This window comes from Neodiprion fabricii, chromosome 2, assembly GCF_021155785.1.
Source record: "Neodiprion fabricii isolate iyNeoFabr1 chromosome 2, iyNeoFabr1.1, whole genome shotgun sequence".
NCBI classification, from domain to species: domain Eukaryota; kingdom Metazoa; phylum Arthropoda; class Insecta; order Hymenoptera; family Diprionidae; genus Neodiprion; species Neodiprion fabricii.
Window position 1 is genome coordinate 24,267,145 of NC_060240.1, and position 27,454 is coordinate 24,294,598.

At 39.1% G+C, this 27,454-nt stretch overlaps 1 protein-coding gene across 3 annotated transcripts; it reads right to left on the reverse strand.

Moving 5' to 3' along the window:
- On the reverse strand, positions 1 to 27,454 carry LOC124176583 (myc protein). 3 transcript variants are annotated; one of them, XM_046558067.1, is made up of 3 exons: positions 26,983 to 27,454; positions 21,187 to 22,029; positions 1 to 4,224 (listed from the first exon to the last, which is right to left on the reverse strand). In XM_046558067.1, exons 2-3 carry the CDS (start codon positions 22,001 to 22,003, stop codon positions 3,482 to 3,484), a joined length of 1,560 nt encoding a protein of 519 aa, XP_046414023.1. In that variant the 5' UTR covers positions 22,004 to 22,029; positions 26,983 to 27,454; the 3' UTR covers positions 1 to 3,481. The 3 variants fall into 3 exon arrangements, with proteins under 3 accessions (XP_046414023.1, XP_046414021.1, XP_046414022.1); XM_046558065.1 differs by having other exon boundaries at positions 1 to 4,227; XM_046558066.1 differs by having other exon boundaries at positions 1 to 4,227; positions 21,187 to 22,032.

Consider the following 27,454-nt stretch of genomic DNA (forward strand, 5'->3'; position numbering starts at 1 on the left):
AACTGTTTCATCTTCGACCGCATACCCGCCATACCACCACCGTCCCCTTAGGCAATTGGGTAGCGGAGGGAAATAGAAAAAAGGAAATTAGCGTAACAGAAAATCATCCAAAAAGCAGGGCAACTTCGTAACCATTGAGGAATAATGAAATGATAATATGCGCATCGTGCTATTACTGTCTCGGACCTCGGAGAAAATGAGGAATTTTTTAAAAAGTAATTTAACATTAGGGATTCACATTGTAACAAAACTTAAACCCGTTTCCAATTTGTACCGATAATATTGTGGCTGATTATCGAGGCACCTCGATTGATTTCACATCCGTCGTTAGAAGATATTAAACGCTTCGTCGGTTACGATTTTTGTTCTCTTATCATCTACGCGGACGAATGAGAGAAAAAAAAAAAAAAAAACTTGTAACGTGTATAATATTAACTTACGCTGAGCAAAAAATTATCCAGCATTCATCGCTTCAACATGTTTTATCGTTATTACCATTGTTATTATTCAATTAGTGTTTATATAGGTATAATATATAGGGAGAAATATAAGTGCTGCAAAATAATTAAAATTAAAACTACGCTTACTGCGTCCGATGCAGAAAACTTCAAAAATTGATTACTAAACCCGATTTCAACTCTACGCCTACCGTACTAAATATTACACCTTTACACGTAGGCATATTATCATTAAATTCTAAGTTTTTTTTAAACGTACCCTACTTGAGAAATTAACTATGCAATATATGTTGTTGTTGTTGTTGTTGTTGTTGTTGTTGTTATCAGTATTGATAATATTATGTTTGTAAATATTTATACACACGTATTTTTAAATTTTATATAATGTAATACAATGTGACGTACCATAATAAGATTATTACTCCCGTGGATAAACGAGCAAGTGTACTAAACAGTTTGAAAATAAATTACCTGTCTTTGATGGCAACGTAAGCGGTCGAAATTGAAAAAAAAAGAACAATCATTCCCTTTCCTCTGCGCAAATTTCGCAAGATTGTTCCGGCATTTGGTTTTGGTATTTTTTCAAAATACTTTCCATCACTTTTTTTCTTTCTTTCGTTCTTCGCGTCGCTTGATACCGTTTTTTCTATTCATCTCTTTATCATAAGTTTATCTCACTATCTACATTCAACTACGTACTCATTTATTTATTAACTTATTTATTAATCAACTATAATTTATTTGCAGATTTTTTGTGCGTTTTTTGTTTTCTTTTTTTTTATTTATAGCGAGTTTCAAACAGACTTTGAACAGTTTTTGCGGACGTGTTTTTCATACGTGCTGCGAAGAGGTATATGAGTTTTCCTTTTTGTTTTTTTTTTGTTTTTTTTTTTTTTTGTTTTTTTTTGTTTTTTTTTTCCACTACAAATGTATACAAACAAAGGCGATTTTCATGCCCCTGGAGCTAGTTTCGTGTTTTCCGTTATTTGAAACAATTGTGATAGACGGGTTTATAATAACATACTCACAGCGCGCATGCCGGCGACAAACCGACGGGAAATCGAGCAAGCAAGTGCGCACAGCGTATATCATAATTCAGTTGCATAAATATTGAATGTTTTTTTTTTTCTTTCATTTCGTTTCATTCCGTCTCAATTCATTTCATTGCTGCTCCCTCTCTCTCTCTCTCTCTCTCTGTCTCTCTCTCTCTTTCTTTTTCTTTTACGCTTTATCGAAGCACATATCATATTATATGTATAGTTTGATAAGCGTGGTAAAAATGATCAACCGATAGGTACATGATTTACGGCAGAACTATATCCTTCAAATAGAAAATTCCAAAATATATGATATATCTGTAATATGCTCCGTTATTTCCTCGTTAAAAGGTATACAATAGCGTGTACTAGATATAATCAGAGCGCGTAGGATAGATATAGAAAAATATAAATGTTGCCGGTTATTATTTATTTATTTTTTTGTTTGTTTGTTTTTTTTTTTGTTTTTTTTTTTTGCGTTTTTTGTATTCCTTTTTTTGTCTGTGTAAAAAAGCTAATATCCGTATCGACCGTAATCAATTACATTATTTAACGCTAACTATTGTATAAGACGTACATGTTTGTCTATATATTTATATTTTATATATTGATATAACGTACGTTTGCCTATATATATATATATATATATACACACGCAAACACACGTATATCAATATATAAGTATATTTATACATTTATTTATAAGAGAGGACATTTAGGTAAAAAGATATTGCCTTTCACATATACGTTGTCAATAATCGCGTATGCGACGTCTATAATATATTTAATTCAATGTTATATACGTACTGAACATGTATTTAGCGGTGGTCGTAAAACAGATTATTCACCCTTCGAAAATTCACAAGTTTTTCGTAGAAACTTTGGAAGAAATAAATTAAAATATCGTAAATCGTTCCAACGTTTCGTTTCAAATTTCGAGAATTTCTAGCCATGTTTCGATTTTGTATTTGTTTCTTCCTTTCACGAAATAATTCAAGTCAAACTGTTGAAAATCTCTGCACACAAGGGTTTCGATGCTGCAAAGGAACAAATATTGGATTCAAGATGAATTTTTACCGTTTGTATCATCAATCTTACGTCACAAGTTTTGCTTTTGGTTGATCGTGAACCATGAATGTCGCTTTTTAATAAACAATATAAATCGGAGGATTTTGATTAAGCATCGATTTGAGAATTTTTCCTTCATATTCTCAACAAAATTGTTTCAGCAAAACTTTTTCTTTCCTTCTCTTTGAAGTATGAAATATATCGTACAGTTTCAACAATTCGTAGGGTAATTATTTCCTCACTTCCTAACCGGGGGGGAGGGGGGGGGGCTGGGGAGGGGGATAATAATTTTTTTCATGTCACTTGGAAAAATAAACTTAGAAAAGAGAAAAAACATCAAGATATAAAAATTTCACCGCGATTGACGCTGTCCTATATACATACTTATGTGCCTGTTAACGTGTGTACGTGACTATGTACATACATATATACACACGTATAAATTTTTAAAACTCGAAGTGTTCGCTACCGATTCCCGCAGCTGCCGAAACTACATCGCCGCGGGTTAGGCAATAAACTCGAATTCCTCGGTAAGAAAGACTGTGCTTTTTTTTTTTTTTTATCCTTTACCGTGTATTTTTTATCCGTCTCGAAATAAAAATGAAAAATTAAAAATACCAAATAAAAACAAAAAGTAACATTCGCGGCGTTATAACCTCGAGGTTGAAACATCGTAGCATTCTACAAAGTAGAAATAAATCAATGAAACGAGTGTTCGAAAAATCTACGAACGTTCGCAACATCAATCCCATCCATCCGTGCTCGCACGGTTTTTTCACAATGAAAATGAATATACCGTGAAAGAAAAGAAGCGAAATCACACGCGTGCATCTCTCTCTCTCTCTCTCTCTCTCTCTCTCTATGCGGTGCGTGTGTTTGTTAAGATAAGTAATATTCGAAATAAACCTTTTCCGCCGCCTAGCGACACGCCGCGAAGTTTCTCCTCAGCTGACTGAGCTTTGACCTGAGGAGATCCTGCCGACTTTTTAGGTCCGAGACAGCGTCCGTATTTGTACGGTCCGTCTCGGTAAGCTTATTACAGTACACCGCGGCCTGGCGAAGGATCACAACCTTCGGCGCCTTCTCCTTCATCTGTACCTCCGGCACCAGGACTCTCAGATCCTCGAAGGCGTTCCTCAGTTCTATTCTCCTCTGGCGCTCCATGTTGTTGTGAAGGCTTCGCTTCTCCGTGTCGGGTTCGTCGTCGGAACTGCTCCGGGAAACCGTGCTGCTCGAGGCCTGTGATTTTCCTGATCCTCCACCGACTCGTTCCGAAAATCGCATGTGATGATGCTCGTTAACTTCGGCAACGTTTTTCGCACCGTCGATTGTATCCCCGATCCTGTCGCAGTTTTCAAATCTGTCGACCTGCATGCTTTTCGAACTTCCGCTGCTGCTGCTGCTGCTGCTGCTGCCACTTCCGGGCTTTCCCCGCTTTTGATACGATTTGTGCCTCGGTCTTTTTGCCGGTCTTGACTCCGTTTGGGCCGAACGTTTTCGCGGAGGGTTGGAAGGTGGCCGACCTCGTGGCCGAGGTGGTGATTTATCCTTCAAAGCCGATGTGACAGTTTTTTGGAGGTGCTGTTTATCCGCCGCGCTTGGATTTGTTGGCAACGAGGCAGGCCTGCACGGTTTGTCAAACGTCACTACGTCGATCTCTTCTTCTGGAAAGAAAATTCAATAGTAGAAAAGAATTATTACCCGCTTACGGCGTTTTTAGAAAATTTTTGCATCGTTTCATGTAAAATGTTCTCCGGCAGGTCCGGCAACAAATTTCCACTCGATTTGACCATTTTGTAATATATCACCAAGCAAATAAGGAACGATTAGGAATTATATGTTGATATGACAATTCGAATGTTAAAATTACAAAAATTTTTCTCACACTTACTAACGGAAATGTAACAAATGATACAAATACAAAGTGAACCTGCCGGGACATTATTTTTAGTTCATTTTTTTCAACAGTCTACGGGTCGACAGAAATTTGGGTGTTTCGTTTAAAGGCAAGTTTCAAGGGAAAGCGAAAAGAAATTCTCAAGCAGATTTAAATTTTTCGAAAAATTATCATCAAGTTTCGATCATATTTTGTGGAAATACGTTTCCAACATTCATTTTGCGACACATTTCAAATCGACTGTTTATTTCTCTTCAAGCTTTTCTCGTGTTCGTGTCAGTTTGTACATTTTCTATAACATCAAAAGTAACAATTACATCGAGTATAAAAATTCGAAATTTTCAATATTTTACTGCTTTTTTATACCGTCAGAAATCTTGGCGTTATTGTTCAATTAAATTTTCATCGCACATAAAAGGCAAATTTGCATGTAACATAAAAAAAAAAATCATTCAAAAATTCAGGGGGGCTTACATTGTAATGAAACCGTGAAATCACCTTCAACGCCTTGAGACGGTTCAATATTTTCAAAAATATTTCTAAGATATGCATATTCGGAGAGATATTTGCATACGAACTCGTATATTATCGTCTCGCAGCGCTGGGTTCAAGTTTTCGAAATTAAGTGAATCGTCAATATTGAAAGACAAAGTTCGCTCCGTGACCGAGCGATCTTCACGTTCGAGTACACAAATTATACCACCTATACATGCGCATGCATATACGTGTCCATGTAATAGAAAATGCACGGATTATTCTATGGGGGTAATTTGCCTCGTGTGATTCACCGAGCAGACACTGCATATTGTAAATTAATGTCTCGCAATTCAACAACAATAAGTCAATGTGAGATGAGTAATTTAAACACCCACGACATTACACGACGAATAAAGGAGGAACGATTAGGGTATTTAAATTGCTTTAATAAACACGATCTCAACTATCTCTACGTAGTTCCAAAGGAATGTCGTTTGTACTAGTCCAGTAGAGATAGACGTTCAAATGGAAATAATTAGGGGGTTATTGGAAGTCTAAATCTCGATTTTCGGGAAAATCCCGCCATTGCGTTCGCCGTCATCTCGATTTAAAGTTCAATTTTTTCGTTTTTCCGAAATAACTCGTTAATTTACAACTTTAGAGCAAAAATGGTCGAATCCAAAGTTGTTGGAAATTCAATTTCCCACAAGTTTGGTCATTGTCATTTTTACGCTAGGATCGATATTCGCAGAGTTATACTATCAAGATTATCAAAAAAAAAATCGTAATGGGTGGAATTTTATTTCCTTCAACTTCGGTTCTCGCACTTTTTCTAATCCACGATCAATATTTTCGAATTTATATATATATATTGCTCCCAAAAATCGAGATTTAGATTTCCAACCACCCTCCCCCCCCCCGCCGAATTAAAAAAAAAAAAAAAAAAAAAACGCTCCCTCTGATTATTTCCATTTAAGGCTATTTTTATGTCTATCCCGACTGGACTATACGTCAATTTCACAGACATGTGTCGGTATGCGGATTGTCGACCAAGAGAGTGGACGCAACTCTCTTATACGCCGAGGTGACAACGCGGGTGAAAATAACTCGACTTATCGCTCTCCCTACTTTACACACGTGGGGATGAGCATATAGATAAAAGATAGAGACGGATAATGCGCAGAGTTCGTACTTTCGTAATGGAAATCTACAACTTCGGGGCACGGACACATACTTGAGAAACAATAACCAACGTGCAGGGAAGTTTCCAAGGAAGAATTCATTCGGACATTCCACACTGAGTGAAATTTTTATTTAGCTCAGTCCTTGACTATTTTCATTTTTTACCACAATCGAAATATATTGTTCTAGGTATAAAATGAAAATTAGTTTTCCAGTGTCCGATACTATTCTTTCTCATTACGATCACTGTTGCTATATTTTCTTGCAACTGTTGCGAAAATTTAATGCTTGTGCGAGAAGAAATTGACGTTGAAGCCTTATTTGAATAAAAAAGTAGAATAAACCGAACAAACTTCGAATTGAGTGGTTGGTCATTTTTCTTTGGTGTCAAGGAGAGATTCATTTAATAAAATTACAATTCCATCGATATCAGTTTCAATTTTCAAACGTTTATTTGTATTTATCCATTCGCTTGTTTTTCTTTTTTACAACCGGTCGAACTCTTGTGAATAAGATTTTCAGAAACCGATTGAATCAGATTTCGAAACAAGGATAATTTTTAACGAGGCTGAAGTTAGCAAGAATAATGTAATTAATGTTGAGTTCAGAAAATCAGAATTTCTTCATTCCGTATTAACAGTTCCCTGAATCGAAAGTAATCCTAAAATTGCAAAATGAAGACTTTTTCCAAAGCTGCGTCGTTGCAATAATCGTTACAAGCCTCGCAGCCTGATAATTTCCGTCACTTATAGGTATGAAAAAGCGTATATATATAAACGTGGCTTGAAAGAAAAATTCCCCACAAATCGAAATACTCCGTGGATCTTCGCTCCGCGTCGCAAATCAAATATACATAATATGCGCGATGTTTCGACCAAGTTCTCGCGAATTTTCAGCACACGTTTTTAACCTTGACGCTGCTGGTTAGGGCCAGTCACAGTTATTTGCATGGCGTGTACGAACAGCCGCGGTTACGCGTTCGGCTTGCTCGCTTTGTGACGTAGTCGATACCAACTTATTCATGAGTGATTTTATCATTCAATGAAACGATCCCTTTCCATTTTTCATTGAAAATAAACTCCACTTTGCTATTCAAAGAAAATATCTTCGTTGAATATTATTACTTTAATTTTTTCCATTTTTTTTTTTTTTTTTTTTTTTTACCCCTATTCAAAACCAGGGTGGCCACAAATTTTTTGGGAAAAAAAATTCCGAGACATTCCCCCAGTTCTAGTAAGTTAACAAAACCAAAATCATTCAGTTCATCAACTATAATTATATTCGGTTCAAATTCGATTCGAATTGAAAAAAAAAATATAGATTACAAAAAAAGTCAGTTCAGGCAAATTTGTTTTTTTCGGCGATAAAAGTAAACTTGCTACACTGAGATAAATTTTTAGTTCCGGTTACCGCTCGGTTCTTAAATATTTTCATTTTTTACCACAATCGGAATATATGGTTCTAGGTAGAAAATGAAAATTAGTATTTTAGCTGTTGCTGGAAACTCTGGTATCCGTTACTATTTTTTTTCATTACGATCACTGTTGCTATATTTTCTTGCAACTGTTGCGAAAATTTGTAATCCCAACGAGATTCAAAAAAATTTTTTAACAATACCTGTTTTACTCAGTTTCTCTAGTCGCCGCGACAAATGAAATTTTTCTCAGTGTACCTCAAAAAATCATCTCTAATTCCTGTCGCTGAAAATAGTGATGTGCTCAGTTTTTCTTTCCATAGCCAAATTAAAAATCCCCTGACAAATCTAGGTTTTCCAGATGTTTGACCATCTCGACAACAGTTTGATCAATCAAACAGCAATATCGGCAAAGAATCGGGTTTCTCTAAACTCTCGTTTGTAAAAAACTACAAAGTAGCCGAGTTGTCGACGTCGTTTTCTCAGCGAGGCTGATATTATCACGCTCAGAGTTTTCCAAATATTTTAAAACGTCACGTATTATTCTTACTATTACCCCACCGTTTAAAGTTTAATTTGTCCACAGCGCGTGTATAAAATTTTCTGCTACCCTAGAATTTTACTCATCGCAAACAGTCGATTTCTTCAGTTAAGTACTTTTGATACTTCGATGCCAAGTATTACAAACCACGCGAAAAACGAAGCGATATTCATTGACGAACAACAACTCGAGATAAAACTACTGTAGGTTTACTTTTACGACTGTTTCGTTTGATATTCATGAAATTCTGTTCACAAACTTACACTATTATATGAATGAATAATATGCTCTTTGCACGCGTAGCTTCAATTAACTGGCAGAATAGGGTGGGAACAATATTTTTCTGTTCTTGCAACTAGCCTTAGTTAGCGAAACGGCAAATAACCGAGGAGACGGTTGAAAAGACGGTAAATATTGATATTTTTCCCCAAGTTCGTTGAATTTCGTTGATGTATTCAATTTGCTAATTCGCCAAATACGCTTTGCTCGTTATACATCGTGCGGCGACTCGTTTGAAAAACAGTGAAACTTCGCGTATTATTCGATGAAAAATGAAAATTTAAATAAAAATCTATCCCTTAATTATCAGACGTTACATATTACACATCGACGACACGTGAGAAAAATTCTAAATGAGAAAAAACCGAGCCTATAACCGCTGTGTATGTGTGTTTATATTCGTGTACGTAATACCATTTATTTCGTAACTTGCACTCGTTGACCGTCATCTTGCACGAAAGCCTGTAGCAAGTCGTCACGATCTCAACGAAGCAAAAAAAATTCCAAACCCAATGAAATTTTGGATAATTGACGTTAGAAAAATGAAATTGCGTTATTACAACGTCTCGGTAGCAGCATGTTGTTATTTTTTTACTCGTACGAAATCTTTCAAGAACGAAAAATTGACAGTATTCGTTGAATACTCATCGCGGTTATCCGTCAACGGAATCCACACCGTGATACTAAACCGCACGGCCTTGGACTTAATTCACTTATGTATTAGTATATCACCGGGTGACACAGGCGATAAAACGACGTTATTTCGACCAACCGAAACGTAGTTAATAATGAGAAACCTTCTTTTATCAATGAGGCTAAAAAACTGGCAACAGTACAGGATGATCAATTTTTTGTTTTTTTTTTTCTTTTTCAAATTTTCAAAGCAAAATCAACCCAAAAACATTACAACCGAATGACAAACAACAACAAAAAAAAAAAAAAATTCAATCATTCTAAACATATCAAATATAAAACCTCTTCTCAAAACATTAATACCTCATTATTACCTTGTATTATCAAAATTTACCCGAACCATTTTCATCGCACGTAATGGAAAGAAAAAAAAGTAAAAAAAAGTAAAAAAAAAAAAAAAATTATTATTAATTATTAATGATTTTTACAAAAGATCTCCAACAATCATTCTATCCGCCTAATTAAATTTCCGATTCAAAGCGGCCACCGTTCATTTTTTTTTTTTAAATATAACGACAGCCAACCGAATATCGCATGCCAGCCAGACGATTCGCCGTGCAGGAATTTCCCATATATGCGTGCGCCGCCGGTGTATATAGACACGCGTAAATCGACTAGGCGTCCCCCCCCCCTCCCCCTCCTGCCGCCGATAGAACGGCACGTGTACAAAGGCTGAACAGTGACCGACGGAGGCGTAACGCCGTGACCTTGCTGTTGGGTCACTGGCCTTCGCGGTAACGTGAACCTCGTGTTGGGGTAGGCGTCTAGTCGCGTCGCTATCTTATCGACCGAGTCCGCTGCCGCCAACATCCGCCACCCACCACCCTCGACCTCACCCTTGGCTCTGTCGCAAAACCTGACTGTGAAATCGACCTCGCCCCGAACGGGATTCGGATAATAATAACGATATTACGATACATCGATTACGGATTGTCGCGATTAACCTTTCGCCGGAAAACGTGGACGATATCGTTCATTCCAGGTTCCTCATTTATCGGTGTCTCGGGAATTTTTCACTGTTTAACGGTTTTTACTAATCGCGCGTACTCGTTCGACTCTTGCAGAGAAAGAAGATCCTTGAAACTGGGTGTACAACGGTCGTTGATTTGAAAAATGGGATCTGGGAAAATTTCAACATTCAACATGGCGGATTGAAGATGAGCTAACAGGATCAATTTTTACATTTTCATTCCGCCATATTGGATCCGCCATCTTGAGGTTTTAAATTCTGACGTCGGATTAGTTTTCCTTAATGCATTGCGACATGTGTATTGGTAGTTCGTTAATTTAGTCGAGAGTCGTGATCTTGCTCTTTTTGTACGCGGTGGAAATCGAGAATGTCTTGAAGCCTTTTGGTTTTTCATTTCACTTAATTTCAAAGAATTTTTGGTAAAATATCACCTCAGACGGATAGCGAATAAACGATCGATCGTTAAACGGAACGAACGTTCGTTACAAAAATTACCGAGCGTAAGTTACGTACGCGCGATTTATCTCTCCACGTCAATTTGAACATCGCCGTAATATTTAATAAAATTCTAGAAAAAAAAACGTCAATTTGAACACGTCCTCATCGCCGTCCCTGTTTCGACTCGTTACATCCCCCTCATCCCAGTCATCCTCAAGTTACGTTTCAATAATAATTACAAGCGACTTACTTGTTGAAACATTCGTAATAATTACAATCTCGGCAAAATACATTAACGCGCATTCGCATGTACATACTATGTATAACTGTTGCATTCTACGATTGAGCGAATGTCGGTATTGAAGGAGACTTCCTTTGATTGGTCCGTGGCAAATGAAAGTAGCATCGACACCGCAGGCCTGCGGTAAGATATCATCATCGACAAGATGTATCGTACACACGGCAGGGGGGGGGAGGGGTCGGTGGCCGTTTACGTGACGCACAGGAAAATACTTGTTACTCGCATCACTTAGCAAGCTCAATCATATATGTATATAAGTTTCAGCGGCAACAGGATCGATATTTCGTTATCAAAGTCCTTTTTTATATATATATATATATGTATCTCATTTGCCAATCCAACGATAAGTTGGATCACGATTATCTTTGATTAATTCGTATTCTTCTCATCTGCGAAAAATTTGATTACACGGATAAAAACTGTGTAAACGTTGTGGATTCGAACGTACAATCGACGTGTAACGTGATACCTTTACGAAATGAAAAATGAAAAAAAAAATAAATAATTACAAACCAAATTATTCCAATGAGAACAAGAAAAATAAGCTATAAAAATGTTTCAATCGATTCTCGTTATAAATTTGTAAAATGAACCGAAATAACCCATTATCAGATCGATCTTCTTCGCTTCCTATCCGTAACGCAGGAAGGAATTGAACGAGAGACGAGGAGTAGACGATGAAACGCGGTAGAATAAAAAGGAAAAGTTATAAGTGGGCAGACGGGTAAACGGGACGGGTAAATCCACCCAGGGACGTGTGCGAATACAGGTGCTCGTCTATGTGGGTACTTGAAAATCGAAAATTATAGCCCGTGGTTAAGCGGATGTGTACGCACAACCATTCAAGCCTCCTACCGCCGCGGTTAATAGTATACGCATAATATCCACACACTGGGTTTCCACGACGAGCCGACTGCCGCAGACTTTTAAATGCCCGAACGAGACGGTGACGACGTGTCGCGTCTTCCTTGTACATGCCTACCATCGTTGATTCACGGACGTGATATCAACGTTCGCCAGGTACAATGTGCGCGTTTGTAGTCAGCGAACCGAGGAATAAAAAGAGCGAGAGGCATGGCAAAGAAGCGGAGGAGAGTTGAGAGTGTCGGGCGGCCTTGGTGAGGACAACGAATCAGGCGGGACGGGAATATCCTAACATTTTTCTATCACGATTGGAATTTTTTTACGATTTTCAACGTGAAATACTGAAGTTCAATATTTTCAGACATTTCGAAACCTAATTTCAATCGCAGAGAATTATGGGGAAAGTCTGTAAATATCTTACACTGACAACGAGAGAAATTTTTAGTTTCGGTTACCGCTCGGTTCTTGACTGTTTTCATTTTATACCGTAATCGAAAAATGTAGTTCTGGGTGGAAAATGAAAATTAGTTTTATAGCTGTTACCGGAAAGTCTAGTATCCGTTGCTATTCTTTCTCATTACGATCGCTGTTGCGAAAATTTAACGCTCGTGCAAGAATAAATTGACGTTAAAGCCTTGTTTAACTAAAAAAAAAAAGTAGAGTAAACCGAACAAACTGATTTTGCGTCGCAATTATCAAAAAAGGATCGACGATAGCGCAAAATGGTTACGCGTACCACGTTTTTCGTAATTTTCGTAATTTTTTTTTATATTCCATGGAAAATCTTTCTTTTTTTCCATTTTCAGGTAAACTGAAAAACCGAATTGCGCGACTAAAAGGGTTAATATATACATAACAGTGGTTTTTCATGTAATTAAAAAAGTTTCGATCGACGGAATTGCGTTTTATACAACATTCGAATATCTGGATTGTTTGAAAAATTTTAATGGTTCAAAATTTATACACAAATCTCGACGGAAAATTTAACGAAATTGATTTATTACATCATTTGCTCATTTTTGAGATCACACAGATTGCTGGATAGGCATTTGTTAGCTTCCACATTAACGCTGAAAGAGTAAACACGAAAACATAAAAAGGCTTTTAGACATTCTCGGTGTCCTCCGCGTACAAAGAGCAAGATTACGACTCGACTAAATTAAGAACTAAAATATACATATTACAATACCTTACAGGAAAGTCGTTGGGGTAGGAATTATGGTGTCGATGGCGATATGCGATCAATCCCCCCCCCCAAAAAAAAAAACGATCAAAAGCAATAAAAAAAATATCGATCTCTCAAAGTTTTTAAATCCTACATCGCTATTTCAAATCGAACGCAGATAAAACAACATCGAAATCGGCGTTAAAAAATAGTTCCGATAGCTGTATCTCTACACTTACGTAAAGGAGCAATTATCAGATTTTATAACAGTGCAAACACACAACGACTGGATATGTACCCGATGTACCCACGTCTTAGAGAGGGTAAAAAAAAAAAAAAAGAAGAAAGAAGAAGCAAAAGAAAAAGACAAGTCTTGTAGTTGGAAAGAAACGATAATATAAAAAAAAAACTAAGAAAAAAAATTCAAAATACCATTCTCAACGGTAAGAAAAATGATAAATGCTACGAAACGGACCGAAAGAAAAAAAAAGAAAGAAAAAATCCGACTGTAGATGAAATCAGCAGACGTAAGCTCGAAGTATGTATCATCGGCATTCGGACGTGCAATTATTAATAATCTGAGAATAAAAAAAAAACCACTTGTACAGAAAAATCTGAGACAGAGTCTGGAGTTGAGAAAAAAAAAATGAATGAAAAAAAAATTGGTAATCAGGGCATCGAACTTGTACAACGCCTGCTCGTAGATCGCATGATTGATATTGATGTTAATATACACATACGTACGAATATTAACATTAATATTAATATGAGTAACGATGAATTTTCGTATTTCAAGACGGGCGTGTCGTGACGAACGATTTCGCGAATATCTTGCAAACTTCAGCAATGGTTGGAGAGGGGGGTGAAGGGGAGGGAAGGGAAGTAAAAGTAGCAGCAGCAAGAGAAGGAGGAGGAGGAAGAACGCGGCGGCGAAGAGCGAGAGAATCGAAGTAAAGAGAGTCAACGAACTCTCCTCTCCGGTGAATTTAAATGCGGATAGTATGTACCGCTGCAGGGGATCGAGATACACATCCTCGTTCGTTGATTGCGAGTGTGTGTGTATGTGTGTGTGTGCAGATCTGGAAGAGGAGAAACTAGAGACGTACGATTCGAGCGGGGCGAAGGAAGAACTGCTCTTGGTACTTTGGCCGCGAGGGGAGTGTATTGCAGGTACATAGTCGCGTTAGATCGTTGGACGATCACAGAATGTATGAAAAGTGGCAGAGGAGGATACAAACGTTATAACCGAGCACCCGGTAACGGTACGTGTAACAAAATGAATACGACATTTCGAACGAACGCGAAAACGAACAACGAACGCGGACCTCCGATAATGAGCTTTTAAAATGTCACGTCGTCGTTCGATCGGGTCTCGATCAAACTTCCGGACCGGCGAACGATTCAGGGGTTGACTTGGTGAATTTCGACGTTGCCGTACACGCGTCTCTGATTATTATCAAAGTTCAATCATTTACTCTTAAGGGGGCTTTCCAGTGTGACAGCCCGAAAAATCGCTGTTTTTCGCGATTTTTTTTTTTAAAGAAAAAATAATCTAATCGGTCTGGTTTTTTTTTTGTATATTAATTGGGTATTGAAGAATACAAAACAATTTTTTAAAGATCGATTTATTTATTAATTAGTATCTATAAAAATGATGAAACAATTGTTGCAGAAAATGCACTTGGATGTGGTGGCCACATTGGGGGTCACAATTTTGATCTGAGACAAAAAACACAAAAAGATTATTGATCGGTATATAATTGGCTTTCGTGCTATGGAAGCTTTTTTCTTTTTTTTTTTTTTTGCAAAAATGGCGCCGGTTTGAACAAAAAGTATCGATTTTAGCATTTTTTTTTGGCAGTTTTTTTTACAAAAAAATAGGAAGATGTCAAAAAAAAAAAAAAAGCTTCCATAGCACGATAAACAATGACGTTAAGAATATTGTGTAAAAAATTCAACTTGATAGCTTTAAAACTCTGCCCTCCAAGTTGGCCACCGTTTTGAAAAATGCTGTTTCGAGAAAAACGCGTTCAAAGTTTCAAGTGAGGAAATTTTAGGTAAATCGTTTACTTACGGTCAATCAGCGATGCCAGGTCCATACAATATCCCTTCTGCTTCTTCGAAAAGATCGTGCTCAATGGATTGTTCAATCCGACGAGCTGTCCTCGCCTCTTTGCTATCCAGGGACGCCCGGCGGTTTGCTTGGGTGATGCGCGCATTCTTGTATTTAGCGGCGAAATCTGCGGCGCTCGGCCCTATCGTGCATCCCATCGTCTCCAAAATTTTTAAAATTGGGTCGTAACCTTCATTGAAGGTGCACACAGCACACTGCGTAGCGATTTCTACTATCTGCTTGCCGCAGAATACGTGCTTTGGGGCTGGTTGCCACACACAGTGATTGATTGATTTTCAAGAATTTAGCACGCCATCCGCTTTTTTTTTGAAAATTGAGTGCGACAAAAAAATAAGTCGCGCGACTAATTTACGGCTAATTAACGGCAAATTATGCAATAGTCCGAATTCACATTTTCGACAATTGGCGAGCCAAGTTCATGTACGTGCAGGTAGGAACGAGACAATAGAAATAACAGTCGCACGGGCAGACGGCCGACGCGGCAGCTGTAGCGCTGCGTTGCCTTCTTCCAAAAAATGCTGTACAGTAACCGAAATAATCTGAATTTCGGCATGAAAATTTCAGGGAATATTCGGAAGAGTGTATACTATTCGATAAAGCAAAAAAAAAAAAAAATCGATTTTTTGAAAATTTCACACTGGAAAGCTCCCTTAATGTTTGCCTTGAAATGAATATTTATTGGAGTAACATTTGTAGCGCGTGAGTCGACAGTTGTAACTAGATTGTGTTCTGCGATTTTGGGATCGCTGATTGCGAATCTGAGATTCCGATTTCGAAAATTCAAGATGGCGGATTCAATATGATGGAACAATAATTTCTAATTTTCACGTTTTCGGTGGGAACTTTTTCCCATGACGGTAGAATTCCCAAGAATCTGACGGAAAAGTTACGTCTTTGAAGCTTGTGAATTTTCAAACCTTTCTCAAAGATGTTCGCAATTGTTTACAAAAAAAAAAAGGAAAGAATAAAAAAATTAATAAATAAATGGAATTACTTGATTTACGATTTGGAAACTTCAAAGTGGAAGTAACTTTTTTTCTATACTGTTGAAGTCGGACATCCTGATTAAACGGTGATTCGGATCTCGAAAGGCGACCGTTACTTGGTGGTTCTCTGTTTTTTCAAAATCAGAAACCGTTTGCAAATTTCTGAAAAAATCATTACAGTGTTTTAGAACCGGAGAGGCAATGAAGAAAATCACCGATTACATTTGAGGCGATAAATTTTCGTACTAAATTAGTAACAAATTCTGAACTGAAACACGCGATAAATCTGTATGAAAATAAAAAAAATTCGATGAAATAATGTAAAAAACCTTACTTCCACTGCTTATAATTTTCACAATAAATTGGAAAGTTTCCGGGCACGATTTGAAATTTCACAGTACCGATCCGTGTTGTTAAAATAATATTGAGAATTCTTGGTTGAAATAAAAGAAAAAAAAAAATAAAAAAACAATGTTACGGTCAATTGTTCACCGAGTAAGAATACGTACGCATATTCTTCGAAAATTTATATTCCTCTGTTGTTCGCTAAATTACATAAAACATACTGGTCGATTTTAAACGGAAAAAGAGATTACTCGGTCTCGTTTTTTCCATTCCGTTTTTTTTTTTTTTTTCAAGAAAGAAAACTAAAGCAGGATAATCAAGAGGGCGAAAAATACGGGCGACGTGGTCGTCACACGCATCAGTTTCTCCAAAGTGACTATCGGGACACCCGCTGCTCTGTCGCTTTCGTCTGTGCAACTAAAGCACATAAATCTTCCTAATTTACCACAATTCTCGGAAAAAGAAGCCCGGCAGCGGTACCCGTATGCAATACGTACATACATGCAGAAGCTGGAGGTTTCCCACAGATCTTACGCATACGCTCGACGACTGACGATTCACGTATTACGCATACGTGCACACGTGTAGAGGTAGAGACGTGGAGAGGATGGGACAATTTTTTCACCCAAGTTTTTTCAACGCGCCTTTTTTCGGACGTTTCTATTCAAGATAGATTCGATATGGGAAAAATATGGTACGATAAAAAGTGGAATACATTTCATTCGTAAATATGTATACCGGGACAATCCGTTGACACTTGAAAATCAACCGCGCATGCGCTAAAAAATTCAATCTCAAGACGCAGGCGTGCCAACCTACGCAAAATGTGTACGTTTGAATTTTTCAAGAGCACCGGCATTAAATTCCGACCGTTCTTCGAAGAATCGACTTTCCGACTCGGTAACAAATGCTTCCCCAAACTTTCTCCGAGTCACTGCCTCAATCATTTGAGATTCTAACCTAGAAAATTCGTGTCAACTAAATCGCCGCCGGAAACGGTTTGACGGCTGAAAACTCGGGATTGGCCAGCCTGCGCGAACAGCCGATAAATCTCGCGCATGCGCGGTTGATTTTCAAGTTTCAAGAGATTTTACCGGTGTGAATTTGTATCGAGTATTTCGTTCGGTTCGCTAAGCATTTGCGATTACGAAATTAATTGTGAAAGAAAAACTGTTGAGTAAATATCAATTTCAAAGTAAACAAGACGACAGAGCAGAACGGACGTTACAGGTATGAGATACTTTAGAATTCCAGTCCAATTTCAGTTGAAATACTATCTTGTTACGTTAAAGTGAAAAAAAAAAATGAAAAAAAATAAAAAATGAATAACTACAGATTTCTTTTATTGAAAAACTTTTCGTCGTTTATTTGTTCTTGACAATCCGACCCAACAGAGGAATGCAAAAATAGACAACGGAGTCAAGAAGGGAAAACAAATTCGAATACAACAAGAATGTAACGAATAATCGAAATGATCGGTGTGTTCCGAAGAAGAAAAACTGCATCCCCGATACCGTCAGGGTATTTTTAACCACCCTGTGTAGACGCGTGTCGGAGTTTCATGCGAAAGAGTTACGTCGCCCCGCCGCATTCCACGCGATTATCATTTAAACCGAGACTGAGCGCGAAAGAGAGAGAGAGACGAGAGAGAGAGAGCGAGAGAGCGAGAGAGACGAAAGAGAGAGACGAGCCTCCCACGGCCGTCAACTGGCCATGCTGGTTGGAATTTGGCGGGGACGAATGGTCGGAGGGGCGGAAGGAGGAGGAGGAGGAGGATGAAGGGGTGACGTCATCGGACCCCCTTCCCTGACCTCGATCATTCATTCGCAAATCGAGATATAGGCGCGGATATGTCCTGAGCGTGGGTGGGCGGCTTTATTCTCGCGGAGCGTCGTGTTCAATGGACTTACTTACGCACGGCTGCGCGTACGAGGAAAGAAAAAGGAAGAAGATACCAAGACGAGGAGGAGGATGAATAAGAGTAAGAATAAGAATAAGAATAAGAATAGGAATAGGAATAAGAAGAGGGAGAGAGGAATTAAGAAAATTACCTGCTGGCGTATTTATAAGCGTGTGTATGTATTGTGGCCGCGACGTGTGTTTCCCAATTAGAGCTCCTTTCTTTCCAACTTTTATTCGACTTGGATATCGGTATGACAAATCGTGCTACATTTTACCGCGTGATCGGTACGATATTGCGTTACGCCAACCAAAGCGTGGAATTTCGCAGCGAGCCAAAATATAAATAAAACGAAGAAGAAGGGAAATCTATCTAATCTGCGGAGTATCGATTGCAAAATGGCGGTATAGTTAAGAGTTGGTACTTGAAACGAGAAATTTTTGACACATCGAACTGCACGAAAGGAAAAACGTAAAAAAAATTAATACATTATTTTTCACCTTCGGAGAAACTTGAAATTTCAAATTGAGTTCACCACGTATGAGCACTGATTTGTTTTATTACGGTTAAGTAAAGTTTATCTGCAATCTAAGGTTCTCGACTTTACAAACCGAGCTGCGAGCAGAGATGAAGGTTTTTTTATGCACGGACCAAAAGCCGTGCGAAGACCGAGACGAAGACAATTTTCAACTGTCTGTAACGAGGTTACATGTTTCCAAAAAATGGTTCAGTGAAAGAGACTCTCGGCTTATTTAAAACAAATCCTCCCGACTTCAAGCATATCGGTTTACCAACATTAATGTCCTCGTGGTTAGAACATCTTGTCTTCTCTTCTCTCTTTCTCAACATACATGAAGCTCAGCGTCTCTCCGTAAGTTTGCTTATACCTCTAAAACTACCGAACCCACTTCGATTCCTTTTTTTCCCTGTGGATAGCTACAGAGTCTCGCCAAGTCTTAGGCTATATTTAGTTACAATCGGATCAATCATTTTAGAAGTCTATAAAACGATATTTGCAAGCGAATTCGGAAGCGGATAACACACAGAGTTTTCAATGTCTCGACGAGCTCTACATAGAAAAAAGAAAACAAAACAAAACGCGAAAGCACGCCATCAGACTATGTCTGATAGTTTTTTCACGAGAAATATTTGAAAATATTCGCGAACGGTGTCGTGACTTGATGCGCTGGTGGTAAACTAATCGATATTTTGGTAGTCGATAATCAGTAGTATCGATAATTTTACTGCAATATCGATGAGAGCGTATCGAAATCCCAACTGCCATAATACCCCAAGCGTATCGTTGTAAGATAAATTTAATTATCGAGTTGTTGTTATATTCTACTTGGATAATTGTAATAAATTTGCTTTATGGTAGAACGTTGCAGAGAATAAGTAATTCTAACATTAAAGCAAGTCCAAATAAATAACTCAAGGTTCATTTTCCAAGTTACAGTATTTATCGATGTTCGGATCAGCGATACATCGATAATATCGATATCGAAGAGCGCGATACTTATCGATATTTCGGCAAATATCGCGCGACGCTATCTGGCAGGCTTTCGCACATGTTCACCAAGAGACAACGAACCACTCCTCCGATATTTAAGGAGGGGGAGATCCTGCGGGCGGCTCGGAGAGATCTCGCCGAGAGGATCGACCGCACTTGACATTCAGACTTTGTCTCGTCGCGTCGTTCGGGCGATGAACGCAGCACTGTAATTGCCTCCTCGTCTAGGGGTCATCGCGGACTATCCGGCGAACGGACAACCGGTACCTAATCTACTACCTGCGCTGATAGAATATAGACGTAGTAAAAAAAACACGCGTACATCCGCACCGAAGCCGGCGCCCGCAGGATTGACCGGGTCAAAGTACGTATTTCCGTTCCGAATATAATTCGGGCGAGCGAAATTCGCGGGACTTTTTACCCGGCCCAAAGCCGGCGTAGCGACGGAGAGTAAAACTGTGTAAACAAGAGATTCGATTATCCGAATGACGCGCGATAATACACGCGCTAGTTGTTTTTACAGACGCCGGGTGTGTATCTCTTGTACACATGTATCGAGTAATAACAAAACGAGGAAGTAAAATATTATCTCTGTACGCTACTTTCCGTTTATCGTACGTATTACACAACTTTCTTTTCTTTTTTGACATTCAACGTCATTTTCATTGGTCCGATAAACGGTTTCGAAATGACGTTCGCAACTTTCGTCGATCGGAGAGTTTTTTACCGTCGCGGAAAAGCTTCGCGATTGTCGCGCTCTCCCTTCCTAATTCAATTTTTCGACGTTCGTGGACAAATTTTTTTCACTCGTTTTCGTTTTTGAGTTGGGAGCAAGTCCGACGATACGGATAAGGAAAGGATCTATGAGTAAACTTGGCACAGAATAATCGCCATTTTCTTAATCTTTTGTTATCGTAAATTCGTTAGTTTGCGTAAAATGACACTTGGTAAAAATAATTTGAAGGTTTCTTTTTTTTTTCAAGACATTTTTTTCCAACGCACAACGTTGGACAGACTGCACAAATTTATGCAATGTCCACCTCGAAATTGCCAATCTATGTATAATTATGTACCGGATTAATTGGTATCTATTTATTTGATTCTACAGTTCTTCACTTTTCCAGACGTTGCGAGCGAATCTTATTCATCTTTCATACTGTACACGTGATTTTCATTACGGATTCCACGATCAATCGAAATTCAAGGATACTTTGAACGATTTAAGGGTATGCGTTACTTCTACCTTTTCCTTCTCGTATTAAATTATCATTAAAAAAAGCTCATGTCCCGAAAATGATGAAAAAAATTCGGTGTTTTTTTTCCGTTGGGGGTAATATTCGTGAATTTAAAAAACGTGATTCGTTCGTTTACTCAATATAGGAAGGAAAAAAGAGTGAGTTTGTTCGGTCGGTAAAGGTAGGAGTGCTACATACCCTTAAAGACCAAATCCATGTGGCTAAAGCGGTACGTCGTCCGGCCGATTTTTCATTTTCAAAAAAATATTGAGAGAAAGAGAGCGTCGCTTACCTGAATCGGAAGGTGTCTGTACTCCTAGGTGTTCGAGCTTTTTACTGCTGGAAGTCTGACTGAGGTAATAGCAGTGATCTCCGAGGGAAACGAGAGACTCTCTGTGAGCGAGGCCCTCGGCATTGTGTCCTACACCGGGCGGTGTGTTGCTGGCTGTTTTCTTCGGCTCCTGGTGAACTTCGGTCCTTCGACCAGTCTCTCTGACCCTCCGGTCGCACTTTTTTCCCGGTATCGCGATCCGCCTGACGAGTTGACCGGTGACTTCGCTGACCGGAGCGGCTGCGGCGTCGCCCAAATACTCCGTCAACTTCTCGTTTATGCTTATCGAGTCGTGCCTGAACTGGGGTGGTTCCTGCTCCTCCTCCTGCTCCTCGTCCTCCTCCTCGCTCTCGGACTCGCAGCTCTGCGGCGTTTCGGGCCTTGTCGAGTCCCCGTCGCTCTCGAGGTTCTTAACCGCGGTGCAAGCCGGCGGCTTCCGGTTTATCAGGAGACTTCTGCCCGCCGGAACCTTCTTGCTGCTCATCTGTACGTCTTTCTTCGCCGGGTGGGTCCTGTTGTGCTCCTTGCTGATGCAAAGTCCGGCCCACATGCAGTCGTGGTGCCGAATCTCGCGCGCCTCGAGCCGCGACATCGAAGTCTTCTCGTAGGGCTCGGGCAGCATCGCACCCTCTGTCGTCCCGTAGTACTGCTCGGTTGTAAACGGCTGCGGAAAGTCCAGATCGAACTTCTTCCATATGTCCTCGGAGACGACGGTCGTCGTCTCTAACGGTTCCTCGAGGAGGCCCAATTCCGCACAATCCCAAGTCGGCACCGGCATGTTTCTCGGGTTTTCGTTCTCCAGAGCTGCTGGAAAATTTCATCAACGTTAGTTACTTCTGCTGTTTACTCTTTCTCGCTTTTCCACCTTGTCACGTTTTTGTTTCAACCGATTGCGACGCGTTTCTTTCAACCTTTCGCGCTTGTCGCGATTCGTGAAATTTCGTTGGGTGAGCGGAAATCGTCGCTCGAGGTTAAACAAGGACATTAGCATCGAATTATCTTCGGAATTAATCAGGATATTCGAGATGGTCGATAAAATCGTGGATTTTATTCTTAATTCGTACGTTTTTTCTTCTTATACGCATACCAGGCTGAAGCTAGCCGGCCGAATTGGCAGGCAAACGTTCCAATGTTCACTCGAGTAAGACCGTTAAGTCCGAAAATCAACATTCTTCGAAATACCTTAAGTCGCCGATACTTTTCCATCGGGTTCCCAAAATTCCGGATAATCGAACTCGGGTTCGGAAAGGGTTTCTGGCAATCCCCAAATCTTTGGGTAACCCGAAATCTTCCGAGTATCTGAAATTTTCGGGTACCTGAACCGAAAGTAACACATTTTACCCGACCCGGCCCAAAGAATTTCAGTACTCGAACACCCCTACTGGTCGATAATAAAATTACTTCACCACGACGTGCTAATGAAGCAGATACGAAAGAATTCGAGAGTTTATTTTTCGGTGAGCCGCTAGTCTGATTTTTTGAGAATAAAACCTATGGAACTCACGATTCCAGACGACTGCGAAACGGTCCTTCAGATTGTCAGGAATTTCGGAAATGACATAAGCCTGAAATTTTCGATAGTCTGTGTTCGCTTTAGAAATCCCGGTATTTTTGGAGGAAGCGAAAACAGCCGTGACCAAAATTTTCAGCAACTTGGGATTTTCGGGTACCCGAAATTTTTGGTAATCCGAAAGTAATCCATTTTACCCAACCCGACCCGACCCGAAGAATTTCAATATCCGCACACCCTTACTTTTCCAGAATTGTGAGGATAAAACTGAACTGCATTTTCCTATTTCCCAAAAAGTTTTCCTTGGCTGCCAGCTTCAGCTTTATTATCCACGTTCTTGTTTTCCGTTGCGTTATTACGGAAAATGAAACATCGATTATACGGATGTTTCAACTAACGATGGGCTTCGGAGAGCCTTGGAACAATTACTCTGACAGACGCGAGAGCTTGTTTCAGAAAGTATATAATTTATGTAAATTAAGAAGAGGGGAGAAAAACTTGACCCATCGACATCACGTTTTTGCAAAGTTATGATATCAATATCGCAATATTTAAAATACGCAAAGTGGAATGAAAAATGTACGCCGTGCGAAACCATCTGTAATCTGTGAAGGTGTAAATAAATGTAGTATGAACTTTCAAAAAATCGTATTCGAATTAAAAAAACACGAAAAACCGAGACGTAAGTTATTCTGCGTAAAGGCGGCCGGAGCAAATTGAAGTATTTGAGCTTCATCAAACAACATTGCTTGTAATCAATGAAAACGTTTTACTTCGAAGGCTGACAAAAGAAAAATGTTGAAAACCATTTGAAAAATTCATTCCTCTGGTTTTTCGGAAGAAAACCTCGGGCACCTTAAAAAACTTAAATAACAAGAAAAATCCTTGAAAATTATGAGCTTTACATACACCGATCGCGTATAACAGATAATTCCTTATTCCTAGTCTGTTATTACTCCGTCAACCTCTCGGAATATTAATAATCCGTTACGGTCTTTTGCGGTTTCCGGACTTTGGTTAATAAGTAAATATATATATATATACACATATATATGTACAAGTGCAGTGAAGTCAAAGAAGGATGCGGATGTGGAGTTTTCTCCACCGAGTGCATTGCGCGTATCAACTAAGAAAGGAAGGGCATACACCTACGGGTGTATGCAACATATGAGGTATTCCGTGCCAACTGAGAGGACATTTTCCCTGACCCCCGCCAATTTGCTTCATTATTTTTTATATGATTCTACAACCTAAAAAAAGCCCTCACCATTTTTTTCAGATTTTTCGTCCCAACCGTTCTTTTTGAAAAAATGTTACAAACCCTTTTATGGTCCTTAAAACAAAACGCCATTTTTTATCTTTTTTACAAAAACCAACATAATTTCTAGGTCCCAAAACAAACATTTTGAGCCATAGTTCAGAGTGGAGAATTGATTTTCTGTATTTTTTAAACATTTTTTTAGAGGAATAATCTTTCTTATTTTGTACGTATACAAAACATATGTTACGTTTGTAACATTTTTTAAAAAAGAACGGTTGGGACGAAAAATCTGTAAAAAATGGTGACGGCTTTTTTTAGGTTTTAGAATCATATAAAAAATAATGAAGCAAATTGGCGGGGGTCAGGGAAAATGTCCTCTCAGTTGGCACGGAATACCTCGTATACGTGTAACAAAAACCGACACGGTGTTAAAAGACGTTGCTTTTATTATCCTGCGGCGGCATGCAGACACGTGCATGTGTCCAAAGAGTCTACACTGCGTGTCTACACACTGACCTCGATAAATTTGAACGAGAAATATAAGCTCCTTGGCGAAGATGCGCCTTCGCGCGGAAAAAAACAATGTTTACACACGTGACTATTCGAGCTCGGAGCTCTTCAACAGGCATTGTAAGTTTCAAAGTTTTCAAAGACGGTCGCCCATTGTACGACTGCATTTTTTACCGTTTAGAGGATGAAAAGAATGAATTATTACATCCTTCGTAGACTTTCGACGAAAAGCTAACAATAAGAAAATGCAGAAGAGAAATAAAGATCCCCGTATATTCTTCTAAACTTCAATGGCTTGATATTTAATTCTGCATTCGTAGAAATAAATATACTTTAAATAACTTGGACAATCTTTGGGTTGCATCTACAGCGTAATACGCGTTACAAATTTTTACGGAAAAATTAACGTTCAAGGGTATAATTGACTAGTATATCGTAAAACGATGCTTGTTTATCTCTTTTATTTTTCCAGCTGTATATTTTCTATGTTTTATTGTCGCTGTCATACGTTATGTCATATTTTCTCTCTCAACTTTACTCTTTATGTAATATTCTAATTTTAACTGCCACGCTTCGATTCCCGAGCTCGAAAATTATCCGTATTTCCGTATTTTTAATTCAACCAATTTCACTGATCGTTCGTCGCCGGTTGTTTCAACCTTCCTATCGTTAACATAAACAACAAGAAAAGAAGAATGCCACGAGTGGGATGAAGTAGAAAAAAAAATTACGACGGTACATCGCGTCGATAAGTAAACCAAGGATGAAAATAAAGAATCGGTCGGAAAGAAACCTCTACGGCGCAAACAATGAAGTGCATAAAAAAAGGTTAAGTCGGCCACACAATCGGCAATGGTGAGCGTATACGGGTCGGCCTGAAGTCGCCGAGTTTCAATGTCAAAATTTTATTTATCGGGGCAACATGTGTCGGAGGTCTTTAAAGCCGCGGCACGACGTTCCGTGATGGGTTGGGAATAGAAAAAAATAGCAACAACAATGATGATAAAAACGTGCCCGAATATATTTAAATACAAGATATTATAGAAAACGAGTTTGGTTATGTTTGATAAATTATTTTTAGACGCGTGTAGCACCGGCGTGCATTTTCGGTTCTTGTTCTCCAATTTCTATCAAAATATTTTAATAATCGGTGATAGAGTACTAATTTTACCGTCACTCTTATCAGACCAACATCAACGAAAATCTTCTCTGTGTATTTTTTCGGAATTGGTATTAAATAATCCCAGTTCGGTAATAATCGTTAGCAAGACAAAAATTATATCAGAAATGATGCACGTATTCGGCACAAGATCGAAATAAAGAGATACATAAAAAGAAAAGTTAGTTTTCCAAACTGTATTGTTTCCTCGGAAAGAGGTGAGCTTGCAAATTGATTAGATATACTCGTACGAGTTCTGAAAAAGTTTGAAAAGAAAGATGGCGAAAATTGGCGGAAAAAAAACAACAACAACAACAACAACAACAACAAACAACAAACAACAACAGTACGGGGGATGGAAAAAAGAAACAATCGAGTTAATTTTTCTGACAATTATCATAACTAATCGCAACTATGTCGTAAATTGTTGCACTGCAGGAATAGAATTCGTATCGCGGCGAATCGACGATCCGATCAGCGGGGATATAATCACGTTGAAGTTGGTAACATTATCGTAAAAAACTGTTACTTTTCAATTTTGGAACTGTTTCAAATTGATTAAACCGTAACGAAACAAAACATACTTATATATTGCAATCCTGGTTACTCAAAAAAAATCATTGTAAAAATAAGAAAATAAGTGATTTTTATCTCGAACGTCTCGTTACGATAACGTAACCGAACTTCAGCTTCGTGAATACCGGATGCCGGTTGCCCGAGCGATTCGGGATTCTGTTGAACCGCCGACGATCGTTGGTTTATGAATAAATTGCGAATCGCATCGTCGGCGGTCGCTTTCAATTCGCGGAAGAATCTACTCGCGCAGTTTTCGAGAACCGAACCGCGGCCGCGACGAATGACGATGAGGGGGGGGGGGGGGGGGGGGGGTTCGAGAGGCTCCGACATCGCACGCGACGTTTTTCAAAGTATAAATTGGCGCGAGCGGCGATCGACTTTGACCGAATACGCGAGTCGAAGTCGCCGCCTGGCGATTAATCTCGCTGCCGATCGTCGAATATTTACAATCGCGTACATGAACGGGTGATATTTCTTATTAATCTCCGGTATGCAACCACCGCCTACTCCTGGGACGAATCGCCCGGTTAATCGATTTGAGAATAGGAAAAAAGCCTCGTAGACTCGTCGCTACTCATTCACGTTTTACGCGTGTATGTATATGGATAGACGAACGAAGGGCGGGAAGAAACGGGGACGGAGAAGGAAAGAGATCGATGAGAGAGAGAGACAGAGAGAGAGAGAGCGAGAGAGAGATGGGGAGAGAGAGAGAGGTTGCGTTGGGTTAAATATTGTACGAACCTTGTTATGGATAATCCAAAAAAACAGAACCAACAATCGATCCGTGCACAAAACTTGCGGATTTCTTCCGGCTTCTTTAGCTATTTCTTTTTTTTTTTTTTTTTTTTGTTTTATATATTCTAACTTTGGCGGTGACGAGAGACGGATCGGAAAATTGAAAAGAGAAAACTTCTCAACCCGGCTAAATATCAGCGGTGTGAATTTTACCACGGATACGATGAAACTGTTTTGTTAAATTTTCCCGTTTGACTACGAGAGCCGAGTGATTCGCTCGGCTTTACAATCGAGTCCCGCGGCTTACGAATTCGATATATATCTCAGGATAAACGATTTCTGCTACGATACGATTGAAAACACACTTTCAATTTACCGAACGCGATGCTTTTACCATTGACAACGTGCAAGATCATTCTAGCGCACGGCGGTATTCGCGGTTTAACGACGCGCGAGTGAGACACGTTCGGTTGTTCAG